Below are 20,157 nucleotides of genomic sequence, written 5' to 3'. Positions count from 1 at the left end.
TAACTGTGTGTCTCTCCACAGACCTCTTCAGCCTGTTTGCCAGTGAGTCGGGTGGCTATGCGGCCCGGGATGATATGGAGGCCGTGCTACGGGCGGTGGACGGGGAAGTCCCGCCCTCTCTCAGGAAGTGCTTCAGCGAGGTCAGTCACCTGTCAATCACCAAGACCGACACTTCGACTGACGCGCATGACACTCTCCTCTCTCAGATCCAGTCATCTAATCAAATCAAATCAAATCGAAGTGTATTTGTCACGTGTGCCGAATAGAGCAGGTGTAGTAGACCTCACAGTGACGCACTGGGCCATTCGCACTACCCTCTGTCATCCACTCAGTCTGGGGTTGGACCACACACACTGCTGTTATTGGCTAAACACACACACACACACACACACACACACACACACACACACACACACACACACACACACACACACACACACACACACACACACACACACACACGTATGTATGTATTTACACAATACACACCTCCCAAGAATTCAATCTCATAAGCAAACTTCAGATCTCCCCTTTAACATAAAAACACCAAGCAGCTTGGTACCACCCTGCCAGGCTCTGTAACAGCAGCATGTATCTGAATAGGTGGTGACTCACTCTCTCTCTCTCAGCATGTATCTGAATAGGTGGTGACTCTCTCTCTCTCTCTCTCTCTCTCAGCATGTGTCTGAATAGGTGGTGACTCTCTCTCTCTCTCAGCATGTATCTGAATAGGTGGTGACTCTCTCTCTCTCTCTCTCTCTCTCTCAGCATGTGTCTGAATAGGTGGTGACTCTCTCTCTCTCTCTCAGCATGTGTCTGAATAGGTGGTGACTCTCTCTCTCTCAGCATGTGTCTGAATAGGTGGTGACTCTCTCTCTCTCTCTCAGCATGTGTCTGAATAGGTGGTGACTCTCTCTCTCTCTCAGCATGTATCTGAATAGGTGGTGACTCTCTCTCTCTCAGCATGTGTCTGAATAGGTGGTGACTCTCTCTCTCTCAGCATGTATCTGAATAGGTGGTGACTCTCTCTCTCTCAGCATGTGTCTGAATAGGTGGTGACTCTCTCTCTCTCAGCATGTGTCTGTGTCTGAATAGGTGGTGACTCTCTCTCTCTCAGCATGTGTCTGAATAGGTGGTGACTCTCTCTCTCTCTCAGCATGTGTCTGAATAGGTGGTGACTCTCTCTCTCTCTCAGCATGTATCTGAATAGGTGGTGACTCTCTCTCTCTCTCTCTCTCTCTCTCTCAGCATGTGTCTGAATAGGTGGTGACTCTCTCTCTCTCTCAGCATGTATCTGAATAGGTGGTGACTCTCTCTCTCTCTCTCTCTCAGCATGTGTCTGAATAGGTGGTGACTCTCTCTCTCTCTCAGCATGTGTCTGAATAGGTGGTGACTCTCTCTCTCTCTCTCTCTCTCTCAGCATGTGTCTGAATAGGTGGTGACTCTCTCTCTCTCTCTCAGCATGTGTCTGAATAGGTGGTGACTCTCTCTCTCTCTCAGCATGTATCTGAATAGGTGGTGACTCTCTCTCTCTCTCTCTCTCAGCATGTGTCTGAATAGGTGGTGACTCTCTCTCTCTCTCTCTCTCAGCATGTGTCTGAATAGGTGGTGACTCTCTCTCTCTCTCAGCATGTGTCTGAATAGGTGGTGACTCTCTCTCTCTCTCAGCATGTGTCTGAATAGGTGGTGACTCTCTCTCTCTCAGCATGTGTCTGAATAGGTGGTGACTCTCTCTCTCTCAGCATGTGTCTGAATAGGTGGTGACTCTCTCTCTCTCTCAGCATGTATCTGAATAGGTGGTGACTCTCTCTCTCTCAGCATGTGTCTGAATAGGTGGTGACTCTCTCTCTCTCAGCATGTGTCTGAATAGGTGGTGACTCTCTCTCTCTCAGCATGTGTCTGAATAGGTGGTGACTCTCTCTCTCTCTCAGCATGTGTCTGAATAGGTGGTGACTCTCTCTCTCTCTCAGCATGTGTCTGAATAGGTGGTGACTCTCTCTCTCTCAGCATGTGTCTGAATAGGTGGTGACTCTCTCTCTCTCAGCATGTATCTGAATAGGTGGTGACTCTCTCTCTCTCTCAGCATGTGTCTGAATAGGTGGTGACTCTCTCTCTCTCAGCATGTATCTGAATAGGTGGTGACTCTCTCTCTCTCAGCATGTGTCTGAATAGGTGGTGACTCTCTCTCTCTCTCAGCATGTGTCTGAATAGGTGGTGACTCTCTCTCTCTCTCAGCATGTGTCTGAATAGGTGGTGACTCTCTCAGCAGCATGTTAGTCTTAACCAGCCCTAGTCTCCTCTCTCAGCAGGTTAGTCTTAGCTAGCCCTAGCCCCCTCTCAGCAGCAGGTTAGTTTTAACCAGCCCTAGTCTCCTTTCTCAGCAGGTTAGTCTTAACTAGCCCTAGTTCTCTCTCAGCAGGTTAGTCTTAGCTAGCCCTAGTCCTCTCTCAGCAGGTTAGTCTTAACTAGCCCTAGTCCTCTCTCAGCAGGTTAGTCTTAACTAGCCCTAGTCCTCTCTCAGCAGGTTAGTCTTAACGAGCCCTAGTTCTCTCTCAGCAGGTTAGTCTTAACTAGCCCTAGTTCTCTCTCAGCAGGTTAGTCTTGGCTAGCCCTAGACCCCTCTCAGCAGCAGGTTAGTTTTAACCAGGCCTAGTCCCCTCTCTCAGCAGGTTAGTCTTAACGAGCCCTAGTTCTCTCTCAGCAGGTTAGTCTTAGCTAGCCCTAGTCCTCTCTCAGCAGGTTAGTCTTAACTAGCCCTAGTCCTCTCTCAGCAGGTTAGTCATCGCTAGCCCTAGTCCTCTCTCAGCAGGTTAGTCTTAACTAGCCCTCGTTCTCTCTCAGCAGGTTAGTCATCGCTAGCCCTAGTTCTCTCTCAGCAGGTTAGTCTTAACTTGCCCTCGTTCTCTCTCAGCAGGTTAGTCATCGCTAGCCCTAGTCCCCTCTCTCAGCAGGTTAGTCATCGCTAGCCCTAGTCCTCTCTCAGCAGGTTAGTCATCGCTAGCCCTAGTTCTCTCTCAGCAGGTTTGTCTTAACTAGCCCTAGTCCTCTCTCAGCAGGTTAGTCATCGCTAGCCCTAGTTCTCTCTCAGCAGGTTAGTCATCGCTAGCCCTAGTTCTCTCTCAGCAGGTTAGTCATCGCTAGCCCTAGTCCTCTCTCAGCAGGTTAGTCATCGCTAGCCCTAGTCCTCTCTCAGCAGGTTAGTCTTAACTAGCCCTCGTTCTCTCTCAGCAGGTTAGTCATCGCTAGCCCTAGTTCTCTCTCAGCAGGTTAGTCTTAACTAGCCCTAGTCCTCTCTCAGCAGGTTAGTCATCGCTAGCCCTAGTCCTCTCTCAGCAGGTTAGTCTTAACTAGCCCTCGTTCTCTCTCAGCAGGTTAGTCATCGCTAGCCCTAGTCCTCTCTCAGCAGGTTAGTCTTAACTAGCCCTAGTTCTCTCTCAGCAGGTTAGTCATCGCTAGCCCTAGTCCTCTCTCAGCAGGTTAGTCTTAACTAGCCCTAGTCCTCTCTCAGCAGGTTAGTCATCGCTAGCCCTAGTTCTCTCTCAGCAGGTTAGTCTTAACTAGCCCTAGTCCTCTCTCAGCAGGTTAGTCATCGCTAGCCCTAGTCCTCTCTCAGCAGGTTAGTCTTAACTAGCCCTAGTCCTCTCTCAGCAGGTTAGTCATCGCTAGCCCTAGTCCCCTCTCTCATCAGGTTAGTCTTAACTAGCCCTCGTTCTCTCTCAGCAGGTTAGTCATCGCTAGCCCTAGTCCTCTCTCAGCAGGTTAGTCATCGCTAGCCCTAGTCCTCTCTCAGCAGGTTAGTCATCGCTAGCCCTAGTCCTCTCTCATCAGGTTAGTCTTAACTAGCCCTCGTTCTCTCTCAGCAGGTTAGTCATCGCTAGCCCTAGTCCTCTCTCAGCAGGTTAGTCATCGCTAGCCCTAGTCCTCTCTCATCAGGTTAGTCTTAACTAGCCCTCGTTCTCTCTCAGCCGGTTAGTCATCGCTAGCCCTAGTCCTCTCTCAGCAGGTTAGTCATCGCTAGCCCTAGTTCTCTCTCAGCAGGTTAGTCATCGCTAGCCCTAGTTCTCTCTCAGCAGGTTAGTCTTAACTAGCCCTCGTTCTCTCTCAGCAGGTTCGTCATCGCTAGCCCTAGTCCTCTCTCAGCAGGTTAGTCATCGCTAGCCCTAGTCCTCTCTCAGCAGGTTAGTCTTAACTAGCCCTAGTCCTCTCTCAGCAGGTTAGTCTTAACTAGCCCTAGTCCTCTCTCAGCAGGTTAGTCTTAACTAGCCCTAGTCCCCTATCTCTTATAGTTCACCATTACTAGAAATACATGGTTGCATCACGGCCTGCTATGGCAACTGCTCGGCCTCCGACCACAAGGCACGACAGAGGGAAGTGCACACGGCCCAGTACATCAGTTCAAACAATACCAAATCAATAGGGTATATGTCATTCATTAAAAGCCCCAACTAGGGCTAGTTAAGGCTTGGTCCTTCTGTAGCACAGTTGGTAGAGCATGGCGCTTGTAACGCCAGGGTAGTGGGTTTGATTCCCGGGACCACCCATACGTAGAATGTATGCACACATGACTGTAAGTCGCTTTGGATAAAAGCGTCTGCTAAATGGCATATATTAATGTATATACCAATCACAGTTTGCCCCTTTTATTCACTGTTTTCGTTCTTGTATTTAGCTACCCACCTAGCTGCCTAGCCGACCTTAATGCTTTTTTAAAATGTTAATTTTACCCCTTTTTCTCCCCAATTTCGTGGTATCCAATTGTTTTTAGTAGCTACTATCTTGTCTCATCGCTACAACTCCCGTACGGGGTCGGGAGAGACGAAGGCTGAAAGTCTTGTGTCCTCCGATACACAACCCAACCAAGCCGCACTGCTTCTTAACACAGCGCGCATCCAACCCGGAAGCCAGCCGCACCAATGTGTCGGAGGAAACACCGCGCACCTGGCGACCTTGGTTAGCGCGCACTGCGCCCGGGCCGCCACAGGAGGCGCTGGTGCGCGATGAGACAAGGACATCCCTCAGTCTCTGAGTCTCTGTCTCAGTGGTTAACCACTGCGCCACCCGGGAGGCCCAAATGCTTTGTTGTTGATGTGTTTTGTTTTGTCTCAGGGGGAGAAAGTCAACTATGAGCGCTTTAAGAACTGGCTCCTTCAGAACACGGAGGCGTTCACCTTCTCCCGTTGGCTGCTCTCCGGAGGCGTGTGTGTCACCCTCACAGACGACAGCGACGCGCCCACCTTCTACCAGACTCTGGCCGGAGTCACACACTGTGAGTGACCCCTGACGCCCTACGCTGATCCCTGACGCCCTACCCTGACCCCTAACACCCTACCCTGACCCCTAACACCCTACCCTGACCCCTAACACCCTACCCTGACCCCTAACACCCTACCCTGACCCCTAACACCCTACCCTGACCCCTAACACCCTACCCTGACCCCTAACACCCTACCCTGACCCCTAACACCCTACCCTATACTGACCGTTTTTGTTATGTGCACATATTTCATGTTATTTGGTATTTGTCAAGTTCTCTTTCTGTCTTTTCAAGTCCTTCTCTCTTTCTCTGTTAATTGGAAAGCAAGATCTTACCATGTTGCCCGTCTTAGACCAATCAAAGATCTTAGCTGCTTTCTATCCTGAGATCAATCAGAGAGCAGGAGAGATCTTTGCTGCCAATCAGAGAGAGTACCTTCAGACGGCTCGTAATCTGCTTCTACCCACTGACAGATTATCCTCTTAACTCTCTGTGTGTGTGTGTGTGTGTGTGTGTGTGTGTGTGTGTGTGTGTGTGTGTGTGTGTGTGTGTGTGTGTGTGTGTGTGTGTGTGTGTGTGTGTGTGTGTGTGTGTGTGTGTGTGTGTGTGTGTGTGTGTGTGTGTGTGTGTGTGTGTGTGTGTGTGTGTGTGTGTGTGTGTGTGTGTGTGTGTGTGTGTGTGTGTGTGTGTGTGGTTGTGCACGCTCTGGCCGTGAGGTGTGCACGGACTTTCCAGAACATACTCTACCTACACAACCACCTCACTCTTGGCTAAGACTCATGTGGACCGTCAACGACCGGACACACTCACAGCAGACGCCATGACGGACAAACGATCTTGTCGGTTAATGGAATACTATTTGAACAGGATGGCATGAGTGAGTTGTCGTTCTGTGGTTTTCCCGAGCTGTTAGCCGTGTGTCCTGCGGAGACTACTATGGTGTACACCAGGCCCGTCGGCACGTCTCGGGGCACGCGTGGTGGAATATGGTATGGTACCTCTGTTGCCACTCTGACAGAGTCGCACCTCTAGGTGGGTACAGGGTACGCCAAATGGACCTCCTGTAGTTGAGGGTCAGCGTCCCCCAAAAAGGGTACCCTCTTCCCTAATGAAGTAGACTTGGTAGGGAATAGGGTGCCATTTGGTGGGGTCAACACTGACAAGTGTGTCTTAGTAATGAGCCGATAGTTGGTGTGAGTTAGTGGTTGTATTTACGGTGTAATCTTCTCACTATCTTCCGGGTTGTAGAAGTGTACATTTGGAGAGTATACTTGTTATGAGTCCCAAACGCAGAAGGCAATTAATTTATCTCTGTATGTCTGGCTAGTCAGTCATAGAGATGTGTAGCCTCTTGTTTAAGAACAAAAGACTGTCAAGACTGTTTTTTTTTTAACAAAATCAAACAGCAAGCAATTAAAGAGATCAGTCTAAACCAGCCAGTAGAGTCATGTCCTGAAATAGACAGTTAGCCATTTAGCCTAGCGGTTAACCTAGCGTGCTAAGCTAATTGATGCACCGCAAATGGCACCCTATTCCCAGCATAGTCAGGGAGCTAGCTAACAAGGGGATGAGGCATGTCTGTCAGTCAGGGAGCTAGCTAACAAGGGGATGAGGTATGTCAGTCAGGGAGCTAGCTAACGAGGGGATGAGGTATGTCTGTCAGTCAGGGAGCTAGCTAACAAGGGGATGAGGTATGTCTGTCAGTCAGGGAGCTAGCTAACAAGGGGATGAGGTATGTCAGTCAGGGAGCTAGCTAACAAGGGGATGAGGTACAGTGCCTTGCGAAAGTATTCGGCCCCCTTGAACTTTGCGACCTTTTGCCACATTTCAGGCTTCAAACATAAAGATATAAAACTGTATTTTTTTGTGAAGAATCAACAACAAGTGGGACACAATCATGAAGTGGAACGACATTTATTGGGTATTTCAAGCTTTTTTAACAAATCAAAAACTGAAAAATTGGGCGTGCAAAATTATTCAGCCCCTTTACTTTCAGTGCAGCAAACTTTCTCCAGAAGTTCAGTAAGGATCTCTGAATGATCCAATGTTGACCTAAATGACTAATGATGATAAATACAATCCACCTGTGTGTAATCAAGTCTCCGTATAAATGCACCTGCACTGTGATAGTCTCAGAGGTCCGTTAAAAGTGCAGAGAGCATCATGAAGAACAAGGAACACACCAGGCAGGTCCGAGATACTGTTGTGAAGAAGTTTAAAGCCGGATTTGGATACAAAAGATTTCCCAAGCTTTAAACATCCCAAGGAGCACTGTGCAAGCGATAATATTGAAATGGAAGGAGAATCAGACCACTGCAAATCTACCAAGACCTGGCCGTCCCTCTAAACTTTCAGCTCATACAAGGAGAAGACTGATCAAAGATGCAGCCAAGAGGCCCATGATCACTCTGGATGAACTACAGAGATCTACAGCTGAGGTGGGAGACTCTGTCCATAGGACAACAATCAGTCGTATATTGCACAAATCTGGCCTTTATGGAAGAGTGGCAAAGAAGAAAGCCATTTCTTAAAGATATCCATAAAAAGTGTTGTTTAAAGTTTGCCACAAGCCACCTGGGAGACACACCAAACATGTGGAAGAAGGTGCTCTGGTCAGATGAAACCAAAATTGAACTTTTTAGCAACAATGCAAAACGTTATGTTTGGCGTAAAAGCAACACAGCCCATCACCCTGAACACATCATCCCCACTGTCAAACATGGTGGTGGCAGCATCATGGTTTGGGCCTGCTTTTCTTCAGCAGGGACAGGGAAGATGGTTAAAATTGATGGGAAGATGGATGGAGCCAAATACAGGACCATTCTGGAAGAAAACCTGAGTCTGCAAAAGACCTGAGACTGGGACGGAGATTTGTCTTCCAACAAGACAATGATCCAAAACATAAAGCAAAATCTACAATGGAATGGTTCAAAAATAAACATATCCAGGTGTTAGAATGGCCAAGTCAAAGTCCAGACCTGAATCCAATCGAGAATCTGTGGAAAGAACTGAAAACTGCTGTTCACAAATGCTCTCCATCCAAACTCACTAAGCTCGAGCTGTTTTGCAAGGAGGAATGGGAAAAAATGTCAGTCTCTCGATGTGCAAAACTGATAGAGACATACCCCAAGCGACTTACAGCTGTAATCGCAGCAACAGGTGGCGCTACAAAGTATTAACTTAAGGGGGCTGAATAATTTTGCATGCCCAATTTTTCAGTTTTTGATTTGTTAAAAAAGTTTGAAATATCCAATAAATGTCGTTCCACTTCATGATTGTGTCCCACTTGTTGTTGATTCTTCACAAAAAAATACAGTTTTATATCTTTGTTTGAAGCCTGAAATGTGGCAAAAGGTCGCAAAGTTCAAGGGGGCTGAATACTTTCGCAAGGCACTGTATGTCAGTCAGTCAGGGAGCTAGCTAAAAAGGGGATGAGGTATGTCAGTCAGGGAGCTAGCTAACAAGGGGACTAGGTATGTCTGTCAGTCAGGGAGCTAGGTAACAAGGGGATGAGGTATGTCTGCCAGTCAGGGAGCTAGCGAACAAGAGGATGAGGTATGTCAGTCAGGGAGCTAGCTAACAAGGGGATGAGGCATGTCAGTCAGTCAGTCAGGGAGCTAGCTAACAAGGGGATGAGGTATGTCTGCCAGTCAGGGAGCTAGCGAACAAGAGGATGAGGTATGTCAGTCAGGGAGCTAGCTAACAAGGGGATGAGGTATGTCTGCCAGTCAGGGAGCTAGCGAACAAGAGGATGAGGTATGTCAGTCAGGGAGCTAGCTAGCAAGGGAATGAGGCGTGTCAGTCAGTCAGGGAGCTAGCTGGTCCTGGAGCCAGCCAGTCAGTCAGGGAGCTAGCTGGTCCTGGAGCCAGCCAGTCAGTCAGGGAGCTAGCTGGTCCTGGAGCCAGCCAGTCAGTCAGGGAGCTAGCTGGTCCTGGTGCCAGCCAGTCAGTCAGGGAGCTAGCTGGTCCTGGAGCCAGCCAGTCAGTCAGGGAGCTAGCTGGTCCTGGAGCCAGTCAGTCAGGGAGCTAGTTGGTCCTGGAGCCAGCCAGTCAGTCAGGGAGCTAGTTGGTCCTGGTGCCAGTCAGTCAGGGAGCTAGCTGGTCCTGGAGCCAGTCAGTCAGGGAGCTAGCTGGTCCTGGTGCCAGCCAGTCAGTCAGGGAGCTAGCTGGTCCTGGTGCCAGCCAGCCAGTCAGGGAGCTAGCTGGTCCTGGTGCCAGCCAGCCAGTCAGGGAGCTAGCTGGTCCTGGTGCCAGCCAGTCAGGGAGCTAGCTGGTCCTGGTGCCAGTCAGTCAGGGAGCTAGCTGGTCCTGGAGCCAGCCAGTCAGTCAGGGAGCTAGCTGGTCCTGGAGCCAGCCAGTCAGGGAGCTAGCTGGTCCTGGTGCCAGCCAGTCAGTCAGGGAGCTAGCTGGTCCTGGAGCCAGCCAGTCAGGGAGCTAGTTGGTCCTGGAGCCAGTCAGTCAGGGAGCTAGTTGGTCCTGGAGCCAGTCAGTCAGGGAGCTAGTTGGTCCTGGAGCCAGTCAGTCAGGGAGCTAGCTGGTCCTGGAGCCAGTCAGTCAGTCAGGGAGCTAGCTGGTCCTGGTGCCAGCCAGCCAGTCAGGGAGCGAGCTGGTCCTGGAGCCAGCCAGTCAGTCAGGGAGCTAGCTGGTCCTGGAGCCAGCCAGTCAGTCAGGGAGCTAGTTGGTCCTGGTGCCAGCCAGTCAGTCAGGGAGCTAGCTGGTCCTGGAGCCAGTCAGTCAGGGAGCTAGCTGGTCCTGGTGCCAGCCAGTCAGTCAGGGAGCGAGCTGGTCCTGGAGCCAGCCAGTCAGTCAGGGAGCTAGCTGGTCCTGGTGCCAGCCAGTCAGTCAGGGAGCTAGCTGGTCCTGGTGCCAGCCAGTCAGTCAGGGAGCTAGTTGGTCCTGGAGCCAGTCAGTCAGGGAGCTAGCTGGTCCTGGAGCCAGCCAGTCAGTCAGGGAGCTAGCTGGTCCTGGAGCCAGCCAGTCAGTCAGGGAGCTAGTTGGTCCTGGTGCCAGCCAGTCAGTCAGGGAGCTAGCTGGTCCTGGAGCCAGCCAGTCAGGGAGCTAGCTGGTCCTGGAGCCAGTCAGTCAGGGAGCTAGCTGGTCCTGGAGCCAGCCAGTCAGTCAGGGAGCTAGCTGGTCCTGGTGCCAGCCAGCCAGTCAGGGATCTAGCTGGTCCTGGAGCCAGCCAGTCAGGGAGCTAGCTGGTCCTGGTGCCAGCCAGCCAGTCAGGGAGCTAGCTGGTCCTGGAGCCAGCCAGTCAGGGAGCTAGTTGGTCCTGGTGCCAGCCAGCCAGTCAGGGATCTAGCTGGTCCTGGAGCCAGTCAGTCAGGGAGCTAGCTGGTCCTGGAGCCAGCCAGTCAGGGAGCTAGCTGGTCCTGGAGCCAGCCAGTCAGTCAGGGAGCTAGCTGGTCCTGGAGCCAGCCAGTCAGTCAGGGAGCTAGCTGGTCCTGGAGCCAGCCAGTCAGGGAGCTAGCTGGTCCTGGAGCCAGTCAGTCAGGGAGCTAGCTGGTCCTGGAGCCGATCCATAGGAGAGAGAAAGAGTTCTATAGATTAGCAGTGTCAGGCAGGCTGAGCAATGACACACAGCAACAACATGAGCAGGTGATTCTTCCCCCTCAGCTCTGCTTTCCCCGCTAGTCCCAACCATGCCTTTACCACTGCACTATTCACTGCTAGGCTAGCCCACGCTGGCCTGCGTTCAGTAAACACAACACAAATAGCTTTCATTCAGCTTTGTTTAGTGTTTGGGATTGATACATGGACTTTATTGGTGTATTTCTGAAAGACCAGTTTGAGGACCTTCTTTTAGGTTTTATTTGTAGTGTGTGTGTGTGTGTGTGTGTGTGTGTGTGTGTGTGTGTGTGTGTGTGTGTGTGTGTGTGTGTGTGTGTGTGTGTGTGTGTGTGTGTGTGTGTGTGTGTGTGTGCATATGATGCGCATGCTTGTTTGTTTATGGAGGATTTAGTATTGTTCAGCTGTTCTACTTAAAGGGGTATTCAGTCAGTCCATGACGGGCCCCACCACCACACACTTCTGACCCCCCCAAACGCCACTCCATGCTTCTCAATTATTAATCTGTCCACTGTTACTTCCCCCCCCCATGCCGTTTCCATACCCTCTCTTTCCCTCTTCCTCTTCCTCTCTCACCCCAGGTTATGTTCTCTATTTGTTTTAAGTCTGTTTCAGGGAAGGACTGAGGTAAGCAAATATTATTGAACCACTGAAGCAGTTGGTGCTTATTTGTTTTCAATCGGTCCTCTTGACCTCTCCACTTCTCTCTTTCTCAATCGGTCTTCATATTGAACACACACACCGATTGAACTCTCTCCACAGAGTCAATTGAACCCTGCTGAGGCTGGCTGTTCTAGGAATAAACCTTAGGGAGGGGGAGGTGAGAGAAAGAAAGAAATAGCCCCTATCAATCCACACGTACATCCCAATCTGTAGTTTTCACTGCTAGCCTGGCTACATGATCCCCCCAGTGGTCTCACTGTGTTATTGACCCATCAGTCTTTATAAATGCAGACAGCAAACTAGGACATCGGTCTTAGCAGTGAGACTTAGGAACCAGCTTGGCTTTTCTCCTCTCCAGCCAGAAAGTGAATGTGACTTAATATACATCCCAAACATAATCCAATTTCCCTAAATGAGTGCACTACAAAATGAGTGCACTACAAAATGAGTGCACTACTAAATGAGTGCACTACTAAATGAGTGCACTACAAAATGAGTGCACTACTAAATGAGTGCACTACTAAATGAGTGCACTACTAAATGAGTGCACTACAAAATGAGTGCACTACAAAATGAGTGCACTACAAAATGAGTGCACTACAAAATGAGTGCACATGAGTGCACTACAAAATGAGTGCACTACTAAATGAGTGCACTACAAAATGAGTGCACTACTAAATGAGTGCACTACAAAATGAGTGCACTACTAAATGAGTGCACTACTAAATGAGTGCACTACTAAATGAGTGCACTACAAAATGAGTGCACTACAAAATGAGTGTCTGACTGGCATGTATGGGCTGGCTCATGGGACAGTGTGGTGGAAAGGGAATCCTGGGCTAGTATGAGCTAGTGAAACCTTATAGGTTAATTCTATTAGCTGTGGATTAGTGTGATGAAAGGAGAGGGAGGATTAACCCAGGGGTTGACCGGCCCCTTTCTGGCTGGCAGGTTTCATACTAAACAGTGGCTGTAGTAGTGTACCTAGTGAGCCATGGCACAGCCTTTTAGGATGAGTCATGGTCTCCGCTCAAATCCCTTACAGATAGGTAACCAGAATTCCCAGATTTTTTTTCCAGAAATCCATTTTGGAAGATTCCTGGAATTGGGGAATAAGCAGGAAATCTGGAGGTAAAAAATAATAAAATAAAACCTACTTAAAGATCCGGGGTCAGGCGACTACTAAAGACTACTATCCTCTGTGCTGCTCGTTCCAAAGCTGTCCCATCATCCGTATGCCCATCAGAATGGAACCATGAAAACATATGACGTCATCGACGTGGCTCCATATCTTAGTCCCCTATAGCACCATGCTGTCCCCTATAGCACCATGCTGTCCCCTATAGCACCATGCTGTCCCCTATAGCACCATGTGGTTCCCTATAGCACCATGTAGTCCCGTATAGCACCATGTAGCCCCCTATAGCACCATGTAGTCCCCTATAGCACCATGTGGTCCCCTATAGCACCATGTGGTCCCCTATAGCACCATGTAGTCCCCTATAGCACCATGCTGTCCACTATAGCACCATATAGCACCATGCTGTCCCCTATAGCACCATGTAGTCCCCTATAGCACCATGTAGTCCCCTATAGCACCATGTAGTCCCCTATAGCACCATGCTGTCCACTATAGCACCATATAGCACCATGCTGTCCACTATAGCACCATGTAGTCCCCTATAGCACCATGTAGTCCCCTATAGCACCATGCTGTCCCCTATAGCACCATGTAGTCACCATGCTGTCCCCTATAGCACCATGTAGTCCCCTATAGCACCATGTAGTCCCCTATAGCACCATGTGGTCCCCTATAGCACCATGTAGTCCCCTATAGCACCATGTAGTCCCCTATAGCACCATGTAGTCCCCTATAGCACCATGCTGTCCCCTATAGCACCATGTAGTCACCATGCTGTCCCCTATAGCACCATGTAGTCCCCTATAGCACCATGTAGTCCCCTATAGCACCATGTGGTCCCCTATAGCACCATGTAGTCCCCTATAGCACCATGTAGTCCCCTATAGCACCATGTAGTCCCCTATAGCACCATGTGGTCCCCTATAGCACCATGTGGTCCCCTATAGCACCATGTGGTCCCCTATAGCACCATGTGGTCCCCTATAGCACCATGTGGTCCCCTATAGCACCATGTGGTCTCCTATAGCACCATGTGGTCTCCTATAGCACCATGTGGTCCCCTATAGCACCATGTGGTCCCCTATAGCACCATGTGGTCCCCTATAGCACCATGTGGTCCCCTATAGCACCATGTAGTCACCATGTGTATCCAAAAGCACCATGTAGTCCCCTATAGCACCATGTAGTCCCCTATAGAACCATGTAGTCCCCTATAGCACCATGTAGTCCCCTATAGCACCATGTAGTCCCCTATAGCACCATGTAGTCCCCTATAGCACCATGTGGTCCCCTATAGCACCATGTGGTCCCCTATAGCACCATGTGGTCCCCTATAGCACCATGTAGTCCCGTATAGCACCATGTAGTCCCGTATAGCACCATGTAGTCCCCTATAGCACCATGTGGTCCCCTATAGCACCATGTGGTCCCCTATAGCACCATGTAGTCCCCTATAGCACCATGCTGTCCACTATAGCACCATATAGCACCATGCTGTCCCCTATAGCACCATGTAGTCCCCTATAGCACCATGTAGTCCCCTATAGCACCATGTAGTCCCCTATAGCACCATGCTGTCCACTATAGCACCATATAGCACCATGCTGTCCACTATAGCACCATGTAGTCCCCTATAGCACCATGTAGTCCCCTATAGCACCATGCTGTCCCCTATAGCACCATGTAGTCACCATGCTGTCCCCTATAGCACCATGTAGTCCCCTATAGCACCATGTAGTCCCCTATAGCACCATGTGGTCCCCTATAGCACCATGTGGTCCCCTATAGCACCATGTAGTCCCCTATAGCACCATGTAGTCCCCTATAGCACCATGTAGTCCCCTATAGCACCATGTGGTCCCCTATAGCACCATGTGGTCCCCTATAGCACCATGTGGTCCCCTATAGCACCATGTGGTCTCCTATAGCACCATGTGGTCTCCTATAGCACCATGTGGTCCCCTATAGCACCATGTGGTCCCCTATAGCACCATGTGGTCCCCTATAGCACCATGTGGTCCCCTATAGCACCATGTAGTCACCATGTGTATCCAAAAGCACCATGTAGTCCCCTATAGCACCATGTAGTCCCCTATAGAACCATGTAGTCCCCTATAGCACCATGTAGTCCCCTATAGCACCATGTAGTCCCCTATAGCACCATGTAGTCCCCTATAGCACCATGTGGTCCCCTATAGCACCATGTGGTCCCCTATAGCACCATGTAGTCCCCTATAGCACCATGTGGTCTCCTATAGCACCATGTGGTCCCCTATAGCACCATGTGGTCCCCTATAGCACCATGTGGTCCCCTATAGGACCATGTGGTCCCCTATAGCACCATGTGGCCCCCTATAGCACCATGTAGTCCCCTATAGCACCATGTAGTCCCCTATAGCACCATGTAGTCCCCTATAGCACCATGTAGCCCCCTATAGCACCATGTAGTCCCCTATAGCACCATGTAGTCCCCTATAGCACCATGCTGTCCCCTATAGCACCATGTAGTCACCATGCTGTCCCCTATAGCACCATGTAGTCCCCTATAGCACCATGCTGTCCCCTATAGCACCATGTAGTCCCCTATAGCACCATGTAGAGATGAACTGTTTACTTTCCTTAATATACTAGCACTGCTAGGTCATGTGACGTGTGTTCTGGTAAGATGCTCAGCGAATCTACAAAAATCACTCTAGATTGGTTGCTATTTTGATTATAAAAAAAAATAAAAAATGTTTTCTTCTTCTCTCCTCCTACAGTAGAAGAGTCTGATATCATTGACTTGGAGAAGCGCTATTGGCTGCTGAAAGCCCAGTCCAGGACCGGACGCTTTGACTTGGAGACCTTTGTCTCGCTGGTCTCTCCTCCTATTCACGCTTCGCTAAGTGAAGGTGTGTAATGTTTCTGATGTGTATTTGTGATGCAGGTAGATTATCATGGGGACCTGGTGCCCCCCCCCCCCTTCAGCCAGACAGTTACCCATGAACATTCAAACACTCACAAAATGATGTTTAAATGTCATACTTTGTACACGTATATATGGATTATTTGGTTGAGAAGCCCTTCTGCTGGTCTCTCAACGTTTAGGACCATGTTGTTTGGGATTACGTACATTAAAGCCCAGATTTATTTTGACCACAGAAGCCCCCCCCCCGCACCACTGCTTGTGTTGTGAAAACATGGGGGTTTGTCCCAACCATACCGGCTGGGCTGGCCTTGGGAAGAGGTGTCTTTTGTGCTAGCTAACGTTTTGCTTATAGCTGCATTGGTTAGCAGCTAACGGTTAGCAGCTAACGTTAGCTAGCATGTAGCTAGCAGGCTAATTTGATTATAAGGGCAAACATGTCGACTGACCTGAACAGGAGAATGTTGGCCATTTTTATTTGTGACTTTGTCACTTGACTGTTGGCTATGTTTTGAGTTTGGCGGCAATAGTAGCAGCTTAGTGACCTTCTGTTCCCTCTCACTCCACTGGCTTCCAGAGCGAGGCAAAATGAGGGTCTTTCGAGTGGGCGGGGTTTTAGTGTGAAGACACACCTCTCCCCAAGGCCAGCCCAGCGGCTATGTCTGGCCCCAAACCCCCATGTTTTCTTTCAAACAAAAAAATGTATCTCACAACACGAGCAGTGGGGTTGGGTGGCTTTCTGTTTTGAAAAGTCATGTTATGCATGTCTAGCACTTTTATATATATATATATATATATATATATATATATATATATATTTATATATCTATCTATATCTGTATATATATATATATCTATATATCTATATATCTATATATATAAAATTAATATTTAAAAGTTTCTGTCAGAATTTCTGTTTTACATTTCAATCTGTGGTTCATGATGTAAAATACACAAATTACGTTAACATTTATAAATGTGATCCCTGTGATCCGGTTGAACGAGTTCCCCTCTGTTTTTATTCAAGCCCTCACACAAAAGCTATTTCTCTATTACAAAGATCAATTTTCTAGTAGAACTTGGCTAATTTAGCATACTTGTCTTTTTGCTCTTGTTTTCCAGGTTTGTTTCATGCCTTTGATGAGAACCGGGACAATCACATCGACTTTAAGGAGATCTCCTGTGGCCTGTCCGCCTGTTGCCGGGGGCCCGTCGCCGAGAGGCAGAAATGTAAGAGCTGCTGTGTGATCTGTTCTCGTCGGTAGTGATTTCCCCAACCTATAAGGTTTCCCTTTTACATTTACATTTAAGTCATTTAGCAGACGCTCTTATCCAGAGCGACTTACAAATTGGTGCATTCACCTTATGAGATCCAGTGGAACAGTCACTTTACAATAGTGCATCTAAATCATTATTATTATGGTGCATGTGAGTGGAAGAGAAGCAGAGAGGCAGAGTTTTTTTTTTCCCCCTGTGGATGTTTGTTCTCGTCTTCTTCTTATGTCGACTGCCTCTGAATAGTCATTAGTGTGTCATCTACCCTGTCGGCTAAATTATCGTCAGGCCTTAAAATGACATTTTCACTCTTGGAAATGACAGCAGATATTGGAATGTTAAGACTCTAAGATCTAAGTAATGCAGACAATACGGAGGAATTGGGGCGGCAGGTAGCCTAGTGGTTAGAGTGTAGAGCCGGCACGGTAGCCTAGTGGTTAGAGTGTAGAGGCTGCAGGGTAGCCTAGTGGTTAGAGTGTAGAGGCTGCAGGGTAGCCTAGTGGTTAGAGCGTAGAGGCGGCAGGGTAGCCTAGTGGTTAGAGCGTAGAGGCGGCAGGGTAGCCTAGTGGTTAGAGCGTAGAGGCGGCAGGGTAGCCTAGTGGTTAGAGCGTAGAGGCGGCAGGGTAGCCTAGTGGTTAGAGCGTAGAGGCGGCAGGGTAGCCTAGTGGTTAGAGCGTAGAGGAGGCAGGGTAGCCTAGTGGTTAGAGCGTAGAGGCGGCAGGGTAGCCTAGTGGTTAGAGCGTAGAGGCGGCAGGGTAGCCTAGTGGTTAGAGCGTAGAGGCGGCAGGGTAGCCTAGTGGTTAGAGCGTAGAGGCGGCAGGGTAGCCTAGTGGTTAGAGCGTAGAGGCGGCAGGGTAGCCTAGTGGTTAGAGCGTAGAGGCGGCAGGGTAGCCTAGTGGTTAGAGCGTAGAGGCGGCAGGGTAGCCTAGTGGTTAGAGCGTAGAGGCGGCAGGGTAGCCTAGTGGTTAGAGCGTAGAGGCGGCAGGGTAGCCTAGTGGTTAGAGCGTAGAGGCGGCAGGGTAGCCTAGTGGTTAGAGCGTAGAGGCGGCAGGGTAGCCTAGTGGTTAGAGCGTAGAGGCGGCAGGGTAGCCTAGTGGTTAGAGCGTAGAGGCGGCAGGGTAGCCTAGTGGTTAGAGCGTAGAGGCGGCAGGGTAGCCTAGTGGTTAGAGCGTAGAGGCGGCAGGGTAGCCTAGTGGTTAGAGCGTAGAGGCGGCAGGGTAGCCTAGTGGTTAGAGCGTAGAGGCGGCAGGGTAGCCTAGTGGTTAGAGCGTAGAGGCGGCAGGGTAGCCTAGTGGTTAGAGCGTAGAGGCGGCAGGGTAGCCTAGTGGTTAGAGCGTAGAGGCGGCAGGGTAGCCTAGTGGTTAGAGCGTAGAGGCGGCAGGGTAGCCTAGTGGTTAGAGCGTAGAGGCGGCAGGGTAGCCTAGTGGTTAGAGCGTAGAGGCGGCAGGGTAGCCTAGTGGTTAGAGCGTAGAGGCGGCAGGGTAGCCTAGTGGTTAGAGCGTAGAGGCGGCAGGGTAGCCTAGTGGTTAGAGCGTAGAGGCGGCAGGGTAGCCTAGTGGTTAGAGCGTAGAGGCGGCAGGGTAGCCTAGTGGTTAGAGCGTAGAGGCGGCAGGGTAGCCTAGTGGTTAGAGCGTAGAGGCGGCAGGGTAGCCTAGTGGTTAGAGCGTAGGGCGGCAGGGTAGCCTAGTGGTTAGAGCGTAGAGGCGGCAGGGTAGCCTAGTGGTTAGAGCGTAGAGGCGGCAGGGTAGCCTAGTGGTTAGAGCGTAGAGGCGGCAGGGTAGCCTAGTGGTTAGAGCGTAGAGGCGGCAGGGTAGCCTAGTGGTTAGAGCGTAGAGGCGGCAGGGTAGCCTAGTGGTTAGAGCGTAGAGGCGGCAGGGTAGCCTAGTGGTTAGAGCGTAGAGGCGGCAGGGTAGCCTAGTGGTTAGAGCGTAGAGGCGGCAGGGTAGCCTAGTGGTTAGAGCGTAGAGGCGGCAGGGTAGCCTAGTGGTTAGAGCGTAGAGGCGGCAGGGTAGCCTAGTGGTTAGAGCGTAGAGGCGGCAGGGTAGCCTAGTGGTTAGAGCGTAGGGGCTGCAGGGTAGCCTAGTGGTTAGAGCGTAGGGGCTGCAGGGTAGCCTAGTGGTTAGAGCGTAGGGGCTGCAGGGTAGCCTAGTGGTTAGAGCGTAGGGGCTGCAGGGTAGCCTAGTGGTTAGAGCGTAGGGGCTGCAGGGTAGCCTAGTGGTTAGAGCGTAGGGGCTGCAGGGTAGCCTAGTGGTTAGAGCGTAGGGGCTGCAGGGTAGCCTAGTGGTTAGAGCGTAGGGGCTGCAGGGTAGCCTAGTGGTTAGAGCGTAGGGGCTGCAGGGTAGCCTAGTGGTTAGAGCGTAGAGGAGGCAGGTACCCTAGTGGTTAGAGCGTAGAGGAGGCAGGTAGCCTAGTGGTTAGAGCGTAGAGGAGGCAGGTAGCCTAGTGGTTAGAGCGTAGGGGCGGCAGGGTAGCCTAGTGGTTAGAGCGTAGAGGAGGCAGGTAGCCTAGTGGTTAGTGCGTAGAGGAGGCAGGTAGCCTAGTGGTTAGTGTAGAGGAGGCAGGTAGCCTAGTGGTTAGTGTAGAGGAGGCAGGTAGCCTAGTGGTTAGAGTGTAGAGGCGGCAGGTAGCCTAGTGGTTAGAGTGTAGAGGCGGCAGGTAGCCTAGTGGTTAGAGTGTAGAGGAGGCAGGTAGCCTAGTGGTTAGAGTGTGGAGGAGGCAGGGTAGCCTAGTGGTTAGTGTAGAGGCGGCAGGTAGCCTAGTGGTTAGACTGTAGGGGCGGCAGGGTAGCCTAGTGGTTAGTGTAGAGGTGGTAGGTAGCCTAGTGGTTAGAGTGTAGAGGTGGCAGGTAGCCTAGTGGTTAGAGTGTAGAGGCGGCAGGTAGCCTAGTGGTTAGAGCGTAGAGGAGGCAGGTAGCCTAGTGGTTAGAGCGTAGAGGAGGCAGGTAGCCTAGTGGTTAGAGCGTAGGGGCGGCAGGGTAGCCTAGTGGTTAGTGTAGAGGAGGCAGGTAGCCTAGTGGTTAGTGTAGAGGAGGCAGGTAGCCTAGTGGTTAGAGTGTAGAGGAGGCAGGTAGCCTAGTGGTTAGAGTGTAGAGGAGGCAGGTAGCCTAGTGGTTAGAGTGTAGAGGAGGCAGGTAGCCTAGTGGTTAGTGTAGAGGAGGCAGGTAGCCTAGTGGTTAGAGTGTAGAGGAGGCAGGTAGCCTAGTGGTTAGTGTAGAGGAGGCAGGTAGCCTAGTGGTTAGAGTGTAGAGGAGGCAGGTAGCCTAGTGGTTAGAGTGTAGAGGAGGCAGGTAGCCTAGTGGTTAGAGTGTAGAGGAGGCAGGTAGCCTAGTGGTTAGAGTGTAGAGGAGGCAGG

General features: G+C 50.4%; 1 protein-coding gene across 1 annotated transcript in view; it reads left to right on the top strand.

Moving 5' to 3' along the window:
• LOC118380406 (ubiquitin carboxyl-terminal hydrolase 32-like) overlaps window positions 1-20,157 on the top strand; it is a 175,935-nt gene that overhangs the window by 25,831 nt on the left and 129,947 nt on the right. The window contains exons 4-7 of the mRNA XM_052469303.1: window positions 22-140; window positions 5,107-5,266; window positions 15,386-15,517; window positions 16,654-16,761. Coding sequence (XP_052325263.1) covers window positions 22-140; window positions 5,107-5,266; window positions 15,386-15,517; window positions 16,654-16,761 — 519 coding nt within the window. The remainder of the gene's footprint in view (window positions 1-21; window positions 141-5,106; window positions 5,267-15,385; window positions 15,518-16,653; window positions 16,762-20,157) is intronic.

This window comes from Oncorhynchus keta, chromosome 1 (genome assembly GCF_023373465.1).
Source record: "Oncorhynchus keta strain PuntledgeMale-10-30-2019 chromosome 1, Oket_V2, whole genome shotgun sequence".
Taxonomy (NCBI): Eukaryota; Metazoa; Chordata; class Actinopteri; order Salmoniformes; family Salmonidae; genus Oncorhynchus; species Oncorhynchus keta.
The sequence above is the reverse complement of the archived record's forward strand: the minus strand, read 5'-3'. Positions and strand labels throughout refer to the sequence as shown.